This window comes from Schistocerca cancellata, chromosome 1 (assembly GCF_023864275.1).
Source record: "Schistocerca cancellata isolate TAMUIC-IGC-003103 chromosome 1, iqSchCanc2.1, whole genome shotgun sequence".
In the NCBI taxonomy this organism is placed as follows: domain Eukaryota; kingdom Metazoa; phylum Arthropoda; class Insecta; order Orthoptera; family Acrididae; genus Schistocerca; species Schistocerca cancellata.
Genome location: NC_064626.1, coordinates 64,808,607 through 64,828,421, shown reverse-complemented (window position 1 = coordinate 64,828,421; position 19,815 = coordinate 64,808,607). Strand labels below are relative to the sequence as shown.

General features: G+C 38.6%; 1 protein-coding gene across 1 annotated transcript in view; it reads left to right on the top strand.

Moving 5' to 3' along the window:
• The window catches only part of LOC126115034 (uncharacterized), a gene marked incomplete at its 5' end in the record, with an annotated part of 85,173 nt that overhangs the window by 22,920 nt on the left and 42,438 nt on the right, over window positions 1-19,815 (top strand). The window contains 3 exons of the mRNA XM_049915077.1: window positions 8,350-8,594; window positions 14,304-14,447; window positions 18,188-18,355. Coding sequence (XP_049771034.1) covers window positions 8,350-8,594; window positions 14,304-14,447; window positions 18,188-18,355 — 557 coding nt within the window. The remainder of the gene's footprint in view (window positions 1-8,349; window positions 8,595-14,303; window positions 14,448-18,187; window positions 18,356-19,815) is intronic.

The window sequence follows — 19,815 nt, the reverse complement described above, 5'->3', positions numbered from 1 at the left end:
CACAAACAACGTCCGCCATCTTGCCACATCTGTTGCCAATGAAAATTTTTCTCCATCACTTCAACCATGATCTATGGTTGGCAAACCCTTCAGACAAAGCGTCAAATATTTGACAAGATTAGTGAAGTTTGACAAATGGTTTGATAGTTTACAGAAGCCATAAGACAGGCTGAAGACAAGCCCTACATCTGTACTCTGCGAACGACAGTAAAGTGCATGGTACAAGGCAGTCCTGTTGTACTACTTATTGTCAAGGCTTCTTCACGTTTCACTCGCGTGTGGAACGGGTATTGCCGTTGTGGGCGATATTAATCTAACCCATTCTTCACGGTCCCCACAGGAGTGGGGAGATGGGGAGATTTACTTAGGGGGTTGTAGTATATTGTTAGATTCCTCACATAATGCAGGTTTTTAAAACTTTGTAAGAAGACTATCGTGCGATAGTCAGCGACCAAGGGCATGCCATTTTAGGTTTTCAGCGTCACCCTGACACTCTCCCGTGGTTCAAACAAACCTGTAACATATTGAGTTGCCCTTCTTTCCATAGATTAAATAAGGCTTGATAGTCCTATATGGCATGGGCCCGACATATTTAACCAATTTTCTAATAAGGGGCTGTAACGCGTCCTCTTATATTATTATGTTTTGCTATTGTTGTTGTTAGAAAAATCTTTATTCAGTCGGACGTCGAAATTTTGAAATAAACTTTATTGTGGATGTCGCGTAATAAATATTTCGCGTGAAGCGCTGTTGCGGCACAGGCAAAGATCAAGTGTGGAAACTAAGCCACTGAATATTACAAATAATGTTATTAAAGAATACAGCCGACTGCCTACATCAAGTAAGAGGGCAAGTACATTCGCGAATGAGTGCTCAATAATAATAATAATAATAATAAGCGTTAATACTGTGTAGGAAATATAGCTACTAGAGATAGGCAAACTGAGACACGTAACTGTTTCGAAACAAATGAAACAGTAGAAGGTAATGTTTCGATACGCTGTTTCGAAACAGTGAAACAGTTTGTGTTTTGTAATCTAATAAACATACACATATTATCATCTTGAATGTCTGCTGTATAAGTGGGTCCAAATAAACACAAATGAGGTGCGAGAGCGATAATCATATCGCAGAAGGTATGAAACTATCACTTAGACGTCTTGGCAGTTTCGTATTTCCTGAAGCAAATGCGCTGCTTTCGAGTCATGTGACTTTCATACTTTTCAATTGGCTGAGGACAGGCATAGCTGAAGACAGAAGAACCACCACAAACGGAACTGGAGGTGGGAGAAAACTGCAGAAACAACGGATAGATACGCTTGTACACACTCGAATGTATGCGAACATAACGAACGGGATAGAGGCACGTACATTTTGAGTATAATCATCCCCCGTGGCCTGGATAAAAAGAATTACAGTTAAATGCATTTATTCATCTTAGAACGTAAATGCGTGGACTTCGAAATTAAATGAAAAGAAAGACTGCAGGATCTGAATGTCGCGGCAAATATATTGAAACTGACGGTAGCGGCCACGAAAGGAAAAAGATGAACACATTCACCTACCTCTATTGTTGAGCAGCGTCGCCGTGAGCATCGTCGCCTCCATCAAAATTCTCTACATAAAAATTAAAATAATAGTAATAATTTTCCAGAATTTCAGGAGCTGGGACTCATGGTATCACAAAAGACGAAATCGCTCTGCTTCAAAATCACTTTCATTATTTCATCTAATGTTAACAGTAAGAAATGGCACAACACTTCTTAACACTAGGACAGGATAACAGCGAAAGATAACTTATTCTAACACTAATAAACGAAGAGCGTAAAGCTTCTTTTGTTCAGCAAATGCTTTACGCATTAATCTCTGGTAGTTGAACTACTGTCTATATATTCATAAAAAATTTATATAATTCCTTTACATTGCCCCCTTGGGCGAATCGTCCGAAGAAATGTCAAATTGCGGGCAATGAGCCCAACCGCTTTACACACTGGTAGTTCTTGACTCCTCTACACACGTACTTAAATGGCTTTGTTCACTTCTTTAATGTAGTTCTCTTCATCACTTAGTTTATATAGTTCTGCTGCTGGCACTGGTACTTAGCAAGGAAAACAAAACGTACACACTAGGGCACACAAAATACTGACATACTAGGTACAAAAATTACAACATCGTCCTTTACCTTAAATACATGGATGTTACGTTACAACACCTTTTACATCGAATACATGGATATTACATTACATCGTCTTTAAGATGCAAATACATGGACATTACATACATCGTCTTTTTGATCAAATACCTGGAAATTACATTACATCGTCTTTTAGATCAAATTTATAGTTCAGTTCTTTACGACGATTCACAGTGTCATTGTTCCTACGTACAAAAAACATCTTCAGTCGCACGTTGACAATAACATTACATTTCACAAGTCTTTTCTATGATTCTACAGTTACATTTTTGCTGAAAACAAGAAAGTTTTACAAGAACGCCGTATATTTTAGTGTATCGATCCAGGCTGTATGGCTGCAAGGGTATCTGGTGTAGTAAGAGGGGGAAATTCTTCCTTATAGTTGCTTATGCTCTCCACTTCCTCCCTCTTTTATACCAGGATCTATTTGATAATGTCCTTTCTGGGTTTCATAGTTGTCTCATCATGGGCAAGATCAACATGTAACAAATGAAATTGACAGAGATTAGTACTTATTCTAGCTTAACACTGACATGGATACTGTTCAATGAACATGGGTGTCGTTTTTTATATTTTGTTTTGTAACGTGGGACGTAAAGCACGAGCTGTAGTGGTAAGACTTTATTTAGAAGGTCAGGAAATCGAGTCTCTTTGCACCATGGTGAGCGTCCATTTGAACGTAGATTTTTGCCCCCTATTCAAATTGCCCTCCAACTTCACGCTGTCAGTCAATAATGTGTTAGTTATAAGCAACCGCACGCACAACAACGAGTCTGGCGGCACGCTACGCGCCGATTGGAGTCTCGTCGACCGTGTTTGAATGAGTACGTTAGAGGAGGGAACGGTTAAGCCAGCCTCGTCAACGACGAAGGCGTCAAGGACGGAGCAAACGATGACAAGCAAATGATCGTGGTCTATATGACGGAACCACTGCAACCTCAAGCAATTTGTATTCGTTCTCGTGACAGTCTGCTGATTTCTCGTAATAATCACGGGCTTAAATACCAAAGTATTGATTTATATCGATAACGGTACTATAAAGCCCTCGAACTGAAAATAATTTGCGCACAGTATTTTTAAGCACTTTGATGAAATGTTTAAATAATTCTCTTAAAAACTTAATAATAGCACTATCTGACGGCTGTGTTTAAAATTTCTCCTTTTGTGGGGGCTATAAAAAATAATTAACAGGGAAGACTTCCCTGTGACATTAATTAAGCAGGGACATTACATCAGAAAATATTAATTTCTTTCAATAAAATTTCAGTTCTCGGCGATGTTGGATAAATGATATTTGTTTAACAACATTTTCCAATGTAATCAAATACACACTATAAAAATAAATTTTTCAGCAGCTTTTCTGTTTTATTTTACATCCGTCACGCGAGAAGCCTGTTAGAAAATATGCATAATATCTCGTTTTTATATTGTCATCAATGTGACTTGCCACATAAACTGTTACAGTTAAAATACACATCCGTCGTTTCTACTGTTCCGTTCCCCTCCCACATCTTTCACGTACAGTAGGCGAGCTCAAATTACCATAAAGAAAACATCGATTGTTGGAGAAGAACTTGAATATTTCGTTTTGTTTGGTCCTAGGTGAATGTGCATTTCAATTACGTTACTGTCTACATTCTCATTAGATACAAGTCAACATGTCGCCAATATCTTCTCAAATCGAAAATCCATTTGGAAAATCTCGCCGCTAATACTGTAGACAACCTACTGTGATTTCAACGAAAGTGAGAGAGCTCACATGCAGGTAACGTGATGTTAACTCGGTTGACTTATTATATCTTCTACCTGCATGTAAAACGTCTAAAAAGTATTTTCTTTCTTTCTTTTCTGTCGCATGTTTATTGCATTTGCCACATTGCGAATTCATCTATAACGGAAACTGTACCAGAGAAAAAATAATGGTAATTATTGTAAAAAAACTTCATCTTAAGGAGGAGGAGGAGATTAGTGTTTAACGTCCCGTCGACAACGAGGTCATTAGAGACGGAACGCAAGCTCGGGTGAGGAAAGGATGGGGAAGGAAATCGGCCGTGCCCTTTCAAAGGAACCATCCCGGCATTTGCCTGAAGCGATTTAGGGAAATCACGGAAAACCTAAATCAGGATGGCCGGAGACGGGATTGAACCGTCGTCCTCCCGAATGCGAGTCCAGTGTGCTAACCACTGCGCCACGTCGCTCGGTTTCATCTTAAGTGAGGCAAAGTCAGGATTAAGCGAAATATTTTGCAGTGTGATACCTGTAAACCCTGACCAATTCTTTATCAATTACAAAGTATTTGGTTCTAAAAATGTTGCCTAATTCCATTCTTTAGCAATGATGCCACTTCTGTAGTTGGGTGCCAGTTTAGCTTCTTATTACTCAAACAGGGTATTCTTTTGCATCGCGAGATTCACGGAATCCAGTTTCAGACCTTTATACTACAGAAAAATCTTGAAACGGCCTTTAGGAATTGAAGCAGCATAATTGGACAATTTGTGTACAGGTATCGAAACCAGAGTGGCATTCATTGCATCTACATAAATAAGACTGTGTGCTAGACCAAAACCTGAGTCATAATTTCTACCTCTGGAAGGCATCTAACCAGTTCTGAATTCCAAGTTTTAGTGAGCAGTTAAGGCTCATTTCAATGTACACTCTTCTGCATAGTGGGAGTCTTCATCTTGGGACTGGATCAGACATGACAGAAAGGCCTAATTCTCTTCTCCTCACAATCAACTGTCTCTTCTCAACAACTTTACCCGAACTATTTGACATTTGACATCTGAAGAATGTTTTCAGCCCTGTACTGTGCCATATGACAAAATCCACTACTTTTTTTTTTCAGAACGTACAATAATTGTTTCATAATGTCATTAATATTGCTATGTGTGGCATTGAATTTAAAAAGGCAGATAAAAATACCTGTTATCCTATACATTTTATACATTGTAGGATTACTTAGATAAAACAGAGTAGGGGTATGATAAAAAACATTGCACAAATAAATAATAATAATAATGATTATAAAACATCCAGCATTCCACATAACACCTTCACTTTATGCTTTTTCCTTTCTAGAAATACTTACCTGCAAGCTATGTGTAGCACAATACTAAAATTTCTTCCTCTCTCTGAGCTCAACATCTCACTCATTACGGATGGATGCTGTCTCAGTTTTGCAGGATAGCAAATGGGAAGTTGTGGTACAGAAGATGGCCCAGAGATCACAAATGTGTGTGTGTGTGTGTGTGTGTGTGTGTGTGTGTGTGTGTGTGTGTGTGTGGGTGTGTGTGGGTGGGTGGGCGCGAGATGTTGAGCTCAGAGGGAGGAAGAGATGTTAGTATCGCGCGCGCGTAGTGAGTGAAGTCCTATGAAACAATGTGTGTATAGTGCGTGCAGTGACTCATAGTGAGATATGAGTGTACGGTGAGGCATTACATTATTTAATGAGTCATTTATTAAAAAAAGTATTGTATACCAGGAGTAAATCTAATGATTATGTCTTACTAGAAGTCTGTAAACACTGGACTCGCATTCGGGAGGACGACGGTTCAATCCCGCGTCCGGCCATCCTGATTTAGGTTTTCCGTGATTTCCCTAAATCACTCCAGGCCAATGCCGGGATGGTTCCTCTGAAAGGGCACGGCCGACTTCCTTTCCCATCCTTCCCTAATCCGATGAGACCGATGACCACGCTGTCTGGTCTCCTTCCCCAAACCAACCAACCAACCAAGTCTGTAAATATATGTGTATACAAATTAGTTTATTTTAAATTGATCTAAGCTTGTAAATACTTTGACATGTAAAAAGAGATCTACAGTTGAATAAAGCTGCTACTACTACCATAAGATTAAATAACACTGGTGATAGGCTACAACCCTGTCTCACGCCCTTCCCAACCACTGCTTCCCTGTTATGTCCCTGGACTCTCAAAATTGCCGTCTTATATCTGTACAAATTGTAAATAGCCTTTTGCTCCTTGTATTTGATCCCTGCCACATTCAGAATTTGAAAGAGAGTATTCCAGTCAAAATGGTCAAAAGCTTTCTCTACGTCTGCAAATGCTAGGAATGTAGGTTTGCCTTTCCTTAATCTACCTGCTAAGATAAGTCACTTGTTCCAACATTTCTACAGAACCCAAACTGATCTTCCCCAAGCTCAGCTTCTACCAGTTTTTCCATTTGTCTGTAAAGTATGCAATATTTTGCAGCCATGATTTATTAAACTGATATTTTGGTAATTTTCACACCTGTTAACACCTGCTTTCTTTGGGACGAGAATTATTACATTATTTTTAAAGTCTGAGGGTATTTCGCCTGTCTCATACATCTTGCTCACCAGATGGTAGAGTTTTGTCATGACTGGCTCTCCCAAGGCTATCAGTGGTTCTAATGGAATGTTTTCTACCCCCAGGACCTTGTTTCGACTTAAGTTTTCCAGTGTCCTATCAAATTCTTCATGCAGTATCATTTCTCCCATTTCATCTTCGACTGTGTCCTCTTCCATTTGCATAATATTGCCCTCAAGTACATTACCCTTGTATAATACCTCTATGTACTCCTTCTACCTTTCTGCTTTCCCTTCTTTGTTTAGAACTGGTTTTCCATTTGAGCTCTTTATATTCATACAGGGGGTTCTCGTCTCCAAAGGTCTCTTTAATTTGCCTGTAGGCAGTATCTATCTTACCCCTAGTGATATATGCCTCTACATTCTTAATTTGTCCTCTAGTCATACCTGCTTAGGCATTTTGCACTTCCTGTCGAACTCATTTTTGAATTTTTCACCTGCTTTATTTACTGCATTTTCATATTTTCTCCTTTCGTCAATTAAATTCAGTATCTCTTCTGTTACCCAAGGATTTCTATTAGCCCTCATCTTTTTACCTACTTCATCCTCTGCTGCCTTCACTATTTCATCTCTCAAAGCTACTCATTCTTCTTCTACTGTATTTCTTTCCCCTGTTCCTGTCAATTGTTCCCTAATGATCTCTCTGAAACTCTCTACAACCTCTGGTTCTGTCAATTTATCCAGGTCCCATCTCCTTAAATTCCCACCTTTTTTGCAGTTTCTTCGGTTTTTAATCTACAGTTCATAACCAATGGATTGTGGTCAGAGTCCACATCTGCCCCTGTAGATGTCTTACAATTTGAAATCTGATTCCTAAATCTCTGTCTTACCATTATATAATCTATCTGAAATCTTCCAGTGTCTCCAGGCCTCTTGCACATACACAACCTTCTTTTACAATTCTTAAACCAAGTGTTAGCTATGATTAAGTTACGGTCTGTGCAACATTCTACCAAGTGGCTTCCTCTTTCATTCCTTACCCCCATTCCATACTCTTCTACTACTTTTCCTTCTCTTCCTTTTCCTACTGTGAAATTCCAGTCCCCCATGACTATTAAATTTTCATTCACCTTCACTATCTGAATAATTTCTTTTATCACATCATACATTTCTTCAATCTCCTCATCATCTTCGGAGGTAGTTGGCATTTAAACTTGTACTACTGTGGTAAGCGTGGGCTTCGTGTCTGTCTTGTGTACAATAATGCATTCACTATGCTGTTCGTAGTAGCTTACCCACACTCCTATTTATTTATTATCAAACCTACTCCTACTTTACCCCTATTTGATTTTGTATGTATAGCCCTGTATTCACCTGAGCAGAAGTCTTGTTCCTCTTGCCACTGAATTTCACTAATTCCCACTATCTAACTTTAACCTATTAGTTTCCCTTTTCAAATTTTGTGGAAACATAAAATGTAAAATAGAAGGAACAAATTTTATGGTGTACTTTGTATATTTTAGTGATAATGTATTTTGCAAGTACCCTGCATGTTTAAGACAAAGTTGGAATCTGATAGATACTATGGGAAAAAATGAAAACTAAATAATACATATTCCTGGTAAAGACTATTTCTGCAGACATTAACAGTGCTAAAAATAATTTTCAAAATATTGTCTTTTTTTCTATTATATTATTCAAGACATCATCAGTTGACAGCTAATTAATTTTCATTAAGTGTGGAAATCATTTGTCATTCCTTCCTATAAGAAGTCTGATTTTTCATGGTAGTCAGTGTGCATAGGCAATAAATTTATATTGTAGCTTAAATTGCTCATTGTGTTTACCTAATCTTCTGTGTGGTTCAGGTTCCGCTTAAATGGCAACCAAATAACCTACGGTTTGCCTCTCATGGACATACGCAGCACATCACTTGGGGAGAGATGTCCTCTTGAAGTTGACTTTCCTTGTCAACCTCGTAAATACCGTGCATTTTCTGGATACTGCAACAACGTTCAAAATCCACACTGGGGCAATGCCAATACTCGATATCTACGTTTTCTACCTGCTGAATATGCAGATGGAGTATCACTTCCTAGAGGGGGTGCAGCAGGTAAATATCTCATTCCAAAATTTAATATCAACATGAGTAGAGGAAAAGAGATCAAATTACTTTGTTTTTGTGAATTTGATGAACTAAATTGTCACTACCAAAGTTTCTGAATTTTGAAAGTGAGAACATATTTGTATCATACATAATGTTTTTGTTTCTTTCAGAGTTTGAATTAACAGTCTGATACTTCTCTTTTACTTCACCTCCATTTTTTCTTCCTGTGCAATTATTCATCCTCCAACTTATCTTCCACTTTCTGCACTGCTTTTCTGGCACTCTTATCCTTCCCCTGTCTGTGCTTTATCTGCAGTACATGCTTGTCACTTTTTCCTAACTTGATACTCTTCCTAACAGCTTCAGTGACACTTTTTTTTCCATGTTAAATGTACATCCTTTCTAACGTTCTTTTTCTTGTTCTGTCAATGTGTTATCTGAAATTATTACCTGCCATCTCTTTTTTATATTTTATATTCTTTTTTGTGTCTTCCATGATATATTTGTCACATGCAATGGCGTTTCTTTGTGTTCACTGTGCTGGCCACCTTGTCTCATAATTTTATAGCAAGCAATTTTATCTCATAATTTTGTAACCAGCAATTCTATCATAATTTTACAGGTTTGTCTACCATAGTCACACCTTACTTTATATTCATCTAACCCCTTCTGATTTTATTTTAGGTTTACATTAATTATTTTTCATACTATTACATATGTTTTACTGTTTCCTTTACTTTTATTTACGTTATTAGCCACTCCAATGCCTCATTACTACACATGCTTAACTACCTGATTACAAATATCACTCTTCAAAGTGCATTGGAATTGGGAACTGAAATTCTTCATTTTATCTCTATTCCTAATAGTGTATCACACTATGTAAGGATCCCAGCTGCATTAAGATTACATTGTTTGTGAGGACAGATAAGGCTCACACATTTAAAATAGATAAATGAATAAATGTCAATCAGAGCGAAGGAAAACAACCAAAGCTGAATGTTAGATTATGATGTGATAACTGGCGTTGTATGGCTAACAATATGAACAGTTGCAAAAATGTTGATGAATAATGATTTCAAGCACAGCTTGATCCAGTAACTACTGATGATGATGGAGTCCCATACTCCTTGACAGCGCGTAGGGGAACGATGTGGGAGACCTGCACCGCCATACTAGGCAAGGTCCTAGTGGAGGTGGTTTGCCATTGCCTTCCTCTGATCGTAATGGGGATGAATTATGATGATGAAGACGACACAACAACATCCAGTTAATCTCGTGCCAGGTGAAAATCCCTGACCCTGCCGGGAATCGAATCCTGTACTCGGGAAGCGAAAACGCTACCGCGGGACTGTGAGCTGCGGACATTAACTAGTACAACAGCACAAATTCAAAAGGCAATTGGTTAGTCAAGTTCACTCTTACATTAATCCTCAAGCAGACACACTGGGATATAGAGTTTTTTACTACTGGCAACACTGCTTTTTCTCAGAGTTTACTGGCACACTAGCTATTCCACTACTGTTGGACCAACTGTTGTAGTTAGTTTCACTCTGTCACTTTCTGTGTGCCTGTGGTTCCGTGAATCTGTTGGCAGAATGCTACCGATGTGCAAAGTACTCCATGTGCCTAGTCCTGTAAGAAAATACATATTTGGTATATACATGTAGATGTGCATAGATATTTATACCAGATCAGTAGCTTTGAAAAAATTACTTAGTTTATCACTTATTCAGGGAATTTTCACCAGAAGAAAGAGCCAAAATTATGCAGTAGTTGTCAGACATGTCAGATGGGTAAATCATGAACTGTGCAGTAGTGGCAGTGGGGAATCGGACAAGAAGGTGGAAATAATTCAAGAAAGTGAACATGGCAGTTATTCTGAACAAGACATACTGACTGTGACTGAAGGTGACAATAGTGATTCAAATGAGAATGGAAATTTGGAGTTGTTATTGGCAAAGATAACGATACAAAGTGAAGAAAATTGAATACTTCAACCAGAGTAAAGTTAGAAATAAGAATAAAGTGAAAGTGTTTCCTGGTCCTAGAAGCAGTGCAGATGACCTGAGTAGCGAGATTTCTGCTTCTCATAAAACAATGGACAACCGTATGATAAGATAATATAGTCACTCATACAAATCTACAAATACAGAAGAAAAGTGAATCATCACAGTAATCTCTTTATAGAGAAGCAAAGGAGACATCATGATTGGTTGGTTGATTTGGGGGAGGGGACCAAACAGCATGGTCTTTGGTTTCATCACATTAGGGAAGGATGGGGAAGGAAGTTAGCTGTGTCCTTTCAAGGGAACCATCCTAGCATTTGCCTGAAACAATTTAGGGAAATCAGCATGGCCGGACGCAGGTTTGAACTGTCGCCCTTCTGAATGTGAATCCAGTGTGCTAACCACTGCACCATCTAGCTGACATCACGATCTGAAATACTTGCTTTACTGGGATGTCTACATCTTATTGGAATAAAGAAAGGACATTGCAATAATGCACTGAAGCTATGGAACTCAGACGGGAAAGGAATGCAAATCCTAAGATCACGTACAAGTTAGAAGAGATTTTTGTTTTTACTTCAATGTATGGAATTTGATGACAAGAGCACATGTTCTGAAAGAAGTAAAACACACAAACTATCTGCCATTCATCCTGTTATATCCTAGCCAGTAATGCCAACCGAGCCCGCTGCCAAAAGGTTGGCAGCATCAAAGTCCGGACGCCGTCCGCATAAGCAGCGCCAGCGATACAGGAAATCGCCGCAAGTCTGCGTGCGCTACCGCTGGCTTCTGGCTTCTTAAGCGCTGGAGACGCGAGTGCTAGGACAGTTCTGTATTCGCCGCTCAGTTGTATACTCGCCACTGATTTGTGTACTTGCTAGTCAGTTGTGTGTTCATCGCAGCAGAGTTGTTGTTTGTCGTCAGCCGACGCTGACCTAGCCGCTCCGACTCGAACTAGACAGATTTCTGTAGACACGGAGTTCACTACTGTGTTTCTGTATCTTCGTTAATAAAGAAAAGTACCGACTTTTATTTAATCAGAGTGTTTGGGTTTTCATCTTTCTGTTCACTGTTCCAGCGGACCGGTCGGCCCGCTATTAAAAGTGTGGCGGTGACTTCGTAAGCCGTTTCTACAGCGAAGTGTTTGTCGCTACGAACGCCGCCACAAAACATCCTTTCTTGCAACTGTTTGTTCTCAATTGTAGAAATTCATGCAATCTCAGCCAATATGGATGAGAAATTGGAGGTTTTTCACAGGTGCTGCAGTTTCATACAGTATATTTGCAACAAGTCAACAAAATATGGGATTGAGAATCAATATCATTGCTCTGTTTGATGAAAAACATTTTTTACAAGTAGTCTGGAAGTATACTGTGGGAAACAAGAGGACGGCCCATATTAGACCTTAAACAAGCCACGTGTCGTAGTGAAGTGCCTGATTGCTGACGTCGAAGGAAGCAATAGTAATGTCGCATTACATAACTGGTACACCAGTTACCCTTTGGCAACATCTCTCCTAGAGAAGCAGCTTACTGGTATAGGCACACTGAAGAACGACAAAAGAGAAATACATGCTGAATTTCAGGTAGGCAAAAATCGAAAATATGGGTCTTCAATTTTTGGATTGCAAAAAGACATCACTCTCACATCATATGTGCCAAAGAAAAACAAATCAGTGATATTCCTTTCAATGATGAATGAACTGTGAAAACTTGATGATAAAACAAACAAGCTTGGAATAATAAAGGACTATAATGTGACAAAAGAGGGGTTTATACCGTGGATCAATTATATAATGTGTACAGTGTCTTTCGCATAACAAGGTGATGGCCGATGTGTCTTTTACTCTCCCATGAATGTGGCAGGAATCAGTGCACAGATTTTGTATTCCTGAAATAAAAGAAAACCACATCATATAAGAAAAAATTTTTTGAAGAATTTATCAATGACATTCATGAAGCCCTATCTGACTGAAAGATCCAAAATAATGTGTCTGCCTAGTAACTTTTGACTTCCTTGATTAAACATTGAGAACCTTTGGAACAGAAAGGCATATGTCCATCTGCTTCCCAAGAATTAGCAAACAAGAAACATGAAGGTGTGTAATTTGAGGCTGAGCAAATTATGTATCAACAACCATTATATGTGATAAACACAAAAAGTTTGTTTGTAAGAAACATTTGACAGTTGCTTTACACTTGCAATAACTGTAATGACTTAAAGTCTTTTTTTCCATCTGTGGCTTATCTTCATGAGGCTTAAATTGTAGGGGACATCTACAAAGCTGAAAAATAAAGTAAGTAAACCACAAGTGAATTACTTTGTATTAACATTTCATGAAATAATTAAATTTTACCCTAAAAATTTCAAATAATCAGTCAGTTCACAAAAAAAATATAGAATTAAAATGCTTATTAACTGTATTCCCAAAATAAACATGATTTTCTCAAAGTTTGAGACTGTGTTGTGTAAATGATGTACAAGGCTATAAAATAACCCACACGCCTGCTAAATTAATGGAAATATGGTGCACCTGCTCAAGGGCTAAGGCCTGACACCTATAATGTAGACATATCCTACTGTGCATAACAGTAATTTACTATGAATTGTTTGGAAAGTTGCATATTTTGCTTCATGAGTGACAGTTTCATTGCAAAATAATTTATTTCTCATGTAGCAACTCGGATCTCTCTCTCTCTCTCTCTCTCTCTCTCTCTCTCTCTCTCTCTCTCTCTCTCTCTCTCTCTCTCACTCACTCACTCACACACACACAATCGACCTGCCCTTAACACTCATGCCCCCTCCCAAAAAAATGAAAATAAACACATAGATGTTTCACTGATACCATCAAACAACATTGGGCATTGGTGGCCAAGAGTACCCACCTTGCGAAGTTCGGGTGGCGAGTTGCAGATCTTTTCAGCTGACGCCACATTAGGTGATCACATGTTGATGATGATGAAATTCTGATGAGTACAGCACTACATCCGGTCCCAGAGTGAAGAAAATCTCTGACCCACCTGGGAATCAAACCTGGACCCTCTGCATGGCAGTCAGATGCACTAACCCTACAGCTAAGGGGCAGACAGAAATTCAAAGATTTGGAGTTATGAAGAAAGACCTAAGAGAATTGTATCATCTGTTGACAATTCCCTACTTTATTTTCTTCTATTCCCTCTGATTTTCATTTCGAATTATATTAATTATTTCTCATCACCAAATCCCTCAGATTTTCATTTTGATATACACTAATTATTTCTCATCACCTAATTCCTTTGATTTTCACTTTGATTTACATTAATTATTTCTCATATTATTAATATCTTTGTGCATGAAAACTCTTGAATACTATACACATCTAAGAATATGACTACCAGCACTACTTTGAAAGGCATGTTGGAATTCGAAACAAAAGTTCTTCATTTTACTATTATTCCTGGTGTGTTCATAGTGACTTCTCCTTTCTATCTTTGCTTATGTCTCCTCATCTTCTTTTGCTCCTCCTCCTCTTTATTGTTTATTTGACTTCAACTCACAATAAAAAAATTATGTTTTATCAAATATAATGACATGTCATTGCCAGCCATATGATACTTACTTCAATCCTTGTGCATTGTGTGGAAATGTTGTGTCTACACCTTCATAACACATAATTTAATTCTGGATTTTATCTTTAGAGAATACATTTCTGTTTTCCATTTTGCAGATTCCAGTTCACTGCCGAGCCCACGTGAAGTGTCTTTAGCTGTTCACAAAGATGCTGATCTGCCACATCCTCATTTAATGACTCTGTCCGCTGTATGGGGAGAATTCATAGCTCACGATATGTCACATACCCCACAGATGACAGGTAGGGATCCTTATCTCATTGACTTTGTGGGGTATTATTACAGTGTTTTTGCCTGTTATGTTCATTTATTCTGAAACAGAATACTTAATACTTGTATAGATGTTTAGTTTTTCATAACTGGTTAATACAGCAGAACATCTGCAGTTTGAAATAAGACTCTGCTAACAGATATGTATGTTGTTTCAGAAGATACTCTGCTTCTGTCTCCCCATGAAACAGCAACAATTTATGTAGCTGTAGGTGTAGCTTGTGCCTGCAGCCCTCCCCCCCCCCCCCCTCCCTCCTCCCTCCTCCCCTAGCATTAAGTACGTGGGTGGTTAGATTTTGGGATTCCTGTTAAAACAAACATTGAGAAACAAAATCAAGAAAATGCAATCACTCACCTGTAGCTGGTGATGTATGGCACACAGAACAGAGGCTTAACTAGCTTTCGAGCTACCACTCTTTTGTAGTGTAGCTCCACATGTTCACACAATGAATGATTCCATCCATATCTGATATTTCCTATGTCAGGAAGATTACATTGTTTGTGAGTGCAAATAAAGCTCATACACTGAGAACAAGGGCATTTATAAATGTCAGTCAGGATGAAAGAAACCAAATAGCAGAATATGAAATCATGATGTGATAGCTGCCATTTGAAGGTTAACAGTATAAGCACTTGCAAAAAATGTTGACAGATAGTGATTTCAAGCATTATATGAAACAATAAGTACAAATTAAAATGTCATTTTGTTAGTCCCAGTCCACTTTTATGATCAGCCATAACATCAACAACATAGAATTATACTATGGCACATAACAGTAACTTAGTATGAATTGTTCGAAAGAGGCATATGAATTGTTCGAAAGAGGCATATTGTCCCAGTGATTCACCCACTCTTCTCATAACAGATGCACCAAGGACCAGTAGATGTACCTCCTTTCATTAAGTTCTCAATGATCATGTCACCAACATGACACAACATGACTGAGGGAATCAGAATAACGCACAGATGAAGGAAAACAGATACACATCAAATGCCATATCAGGCACAAAGAGTCAAACTCAAACTGTTAAAATGAGTATGACTCCGTCCATACCTCACAGAATGGCTGGAATCCAGGCTGTGATCACACTTATGACACTGTTTACAGTCCCTCAGAAAACATCTAGAAGAATAATTGAAATATTTTGTATTTGTATCTTTAATGCAGTGGGAAATTCAAAGGTACGCCATCAGTCTCTTATTTTGATGGTATAACTTCACAGAATTTAAGAAGTGGATAAGATAGTGTAGGAATCAGTTTATTTTGCATTGCATTAGTTTGCAGCCAATAAATTCCTTTCTGCTCCAGATTAAACTTAAGGGCTTCTGCTATATTTGTGTAATGATGTACAGTGTGTAACAGAAATGTATGGCTCAAATTGCAGGACACATTCCTCACATATAGATGAAGAAATGATGTTATGTGAACATGGGTCTGGAAATGCTTTATTCCCCTATTTCCACTCATTAATCATGGGACACACACATGAACAGAACGCACCGGCATACCGCATACAACTCTTTCTCACAAGAGATGTTCAATATGGTCTCTGTGTGCATTACTGACGTATCCCTGGAGTATAGCATGTGGTTTTGCAGCTTTCTACAATACTGACATATCCCTAGAGTACAGCATGTGGTTCGCAGCTTTCCACAATACGGCCACAGAGACTCTGAACATCTTTTTCTGGGGTTCCATGCACAAGGACTTTCAAATGCCCCTGCAAACAAAAGTCCATTGGGTTTAGGTCCAGAGAGTGTAGAGGCCAGGCAATTGGTCTATCTCTACCTATCCATCAGTCACCAAATCTGTTATTTAGAAGCCAATGGACAACCATTGTGTCTGAAGTACATGTTTTGTTTCACAGCTAAAGGCACATCTGATAACAGATCAAGTACCGGTATAAAAATCACTAGGAAATTATGGTAACTTTATCTGTTGAGCCTGTTGTAAAAAATGTCACCAAAATGCCGGAACAAACTTTGGCAGAATATTTTTGTTGACATCTGCCCATGCAGAAATTTACAATCTGATCTTGTGGAAATGACACCTATCTGTGAATAGCACCCTTGCACTAAAATTAGGGTTGACCCTTTGTTGAATAAATCATTCGCAGAAGAGTACACATGCAGAAAAATCAGCTGCTGATAGTACCTGTAAGCACTGTAAATGGTATGGATACAGCTGGTCCTCATATAACGCTCGCCAGACAGTCATGTGGTGAACATTCAGTGTTGCAGCTACATGTCTTGTACTTCGTCATCAACTGTATGAAGAATTGCTGCCTCCCATTGCGTTGTCCTCGTCCTTCTAGGCCTTCCCAGTTGCAAGTATCAGGATTAAATGCCCCATGTTCCTTAAGTTGATGATTAATTGTTTTAGATGTTTTCCTGTTGTGGCACCTTTGTCCTGGAAATCTCTCTTGGTATGAACGTTGAGCGTGAGTATCATCACTGTCAGCTAATCCATACATCAAATAGGCATCTGTCATCTCTGTGTTTGTGTACACTGCCACTACATGAGCCAAATCTATGATTATGTAGTAATCCATGATCTTGCAATGACCGTATTGATCACTAAAACAGTTGATGTTACCAGCAAATAAGCAATGACATACGTCGCATGGCAACAGCAACATATAAAACAAAACACTGGTGGTGCATAACATAACGAGATGTCATCAAGAGTGCATATGCTCCATGATTTTAATGTTCCTGTTCTTGTGTTTTCCCACTGTTAATGAATTGGAGAAAATGAGTTGTAACATGGAAACAAAAAGCATTTCCAGACCCATGTTCATACAACATAAGTTCTTGGTCTACCTGTGAGGAATGTGTCCTGCAATTTGTGTTCCACATTTCTGTTACTCCGTGTATAGCAGAAACAAAAAAGTGTCAAATTTTTAAAAATTGATATTAAGTCCATAGTATGTTATCAATTTCTGGAAAATGTTATCTTGTGCCTTCTGCCTTGTGTAGAATATGAGAGATGTAATTATTAACAATAATCTGTGCATGGCACATTTCAGGCCTTTTCAGTTAAATATTTTGGATTGTTTACTGATGTGTGGACATTTGCTTTATAATAATAACATTTTATCTTTACTGAAGGAAGTGTACATATAATATGTAAGGCTGCTCCCATGTGGTTCTGTAGTTCTATTTTTACATGGCTCAGAGGACTAATATGTACTAATGTGTACATCTGTAAATGTACATATAATATGTAAGGCTGCTCTTGCATTGTACTGTAGTTCTCTTTTTACATGGCTCAGAGGGGTACATATAATATGTAAGGCTGCTCTTGCATTGTACTGTAGTTCTCTTTTTACATGGCTCAGAGGGCTAATAGTTGCCCTTCTGTAAATTAATGTTCTATATCCTGTTAAATACAACATTACTAACTTCGTTTCCAAGGAAGAAACTCAATAACTTGAGCCACAACCCAAGTTTTTATATCCCAAGTCATAGGCTATCAAGAACTGCAATTCAAACAAAGTGAATGCCTTTAATATCTGTTATGAATTATGACTTTTTCTTTGCTCATGTCATTTACAAATCTGATAGCATAATTTTAACACTACCTGTCAAACAGCCCATTTTAAAATGTACTTCAGCATGCCCAATACTGACCTTCGTTTTCAAAATTATAGCTGTTCTCAATGACTTATCTGTACTGTTCAGTCAAAAATGTTCACTTCATTTTTAAAGGTTACCAAGGTGAACGTCTGAAATGCTGTGGTGTGAGTATCAGTGACTTTCATCCAGAATGTTTTCCCATTCGCCTTCCTGACAATGACCCAGTATATAGTAAGACAGGCGAAAAATGTCAAGAGTACTCTCGTTCAGGAGCTGCACCACGAATTGGCTGCACACTGGGTGAGTAATAGATTCTCAAGCCTGAAACAGAAATTTCTTCACAAAGCAAACTGAATAAATTTATACAAATTTTAACTGCAAGCCTTATAAAATCATTATGATTTAACATAAAGAAAAGCAAAGCAGTTACTAGGAATGAACTGAGAGATAAATAGAAGTTCATTAGAAAATTAATATAAATTTGTTGTGGCTATAGTCTACAGTCTTGTTGGCTTGTAATGATTTTAGTCTTCTAAACAGGAAAACATTTGGTCCATCTCTACTAACAGTGGTGTCATCATGATGTTAAACTCCAATCTCCCTTCTCCTCCTCCCAACATTTGGTCCAATTACAAAATGTATGCTGTTTTAATTCAAAATGTGTTAAGTGATACACCTGGCATAATTGTATCTGCTCAACAGCTCAGCTGAAGTGAGGGGTTGTGTCCTGTGAAGTACAAGGGTTGCCCAGAAAGTAATGCACTGCATGTTTTTTCTTCAACAATTCTTTATTGAACATAATGAGAATTACACACACAAAAGAATGGTGTTTTATCTACAAACCCCATTTTTACAAGTAATCTCCATCCCATTCTATGGCCTTTCTCCAGTGTGAAACAAGGGCTTGTATGCCCTGTCGGTACCAATCCTTGTCCTGGTGGCAGAGCGAGTGCTTCACTGTGTGAGTCACCTCCTCATTGTCCTCAAAATGTCTTCCACGTGTGGCATTATTTTTAATGGCCCAAACAAGTGGAAGTCTGAGGGGACTAGATCAGGGCTGTAGGGTGGATGGGGTAACACTGTCCAACCCTGTTTTGTGATGTGTTCATCAGTCCTCAGACTTGTGTGGGGCTGAGCACTATCATGTTGCAGCAAAACATCTCCTGGGTTGCTGTGGTGCCGAAGTTGCCGGAAGCATGTATTGAGTTTTGTTAATATGTTGACATATGCTTCTGGATGCCTCTTGGCATCACATCAGTGAGAATCACACCTTCACATTCCCAGAAAATGGTGATCATGACTTTACTGGCGGAAGCAGCTGCTTTGAATTTTTTCTTCTGTGGGGAGTGGGAATGGCACCATTCCATCAACTGTTGTTTTGTTTCGGGATTGAAATGGTGAACCCAGGTTTCATAACCTGTCACAATCTGGGACAAGAAGGCCTCCTGCTCAGCTTCAAAACTTTGCAACAAATGAAGACAAATGTTTTTTCTGTGCGATTTGTGATCCAACATTAGACCCCATGGGACCCATCGTGCGTACGGTTTTGAATATCCCGGAGTGGGGATAATTGCATCCACACTTCCTTTGCTGATTGACAGATGCAGCACCAACTGCCAAGTTGTAACACATCTGTCCTTGGAAATGATATCATCTCAGTGCAACATGTAAGGTGTGACAGCTGTGGAGGGTTTCTCAACCGCTGCAAATCGTGGAGCTCTGTTGAACTGCCTTTTGATGACCTCACCCTCCTTGCCCAG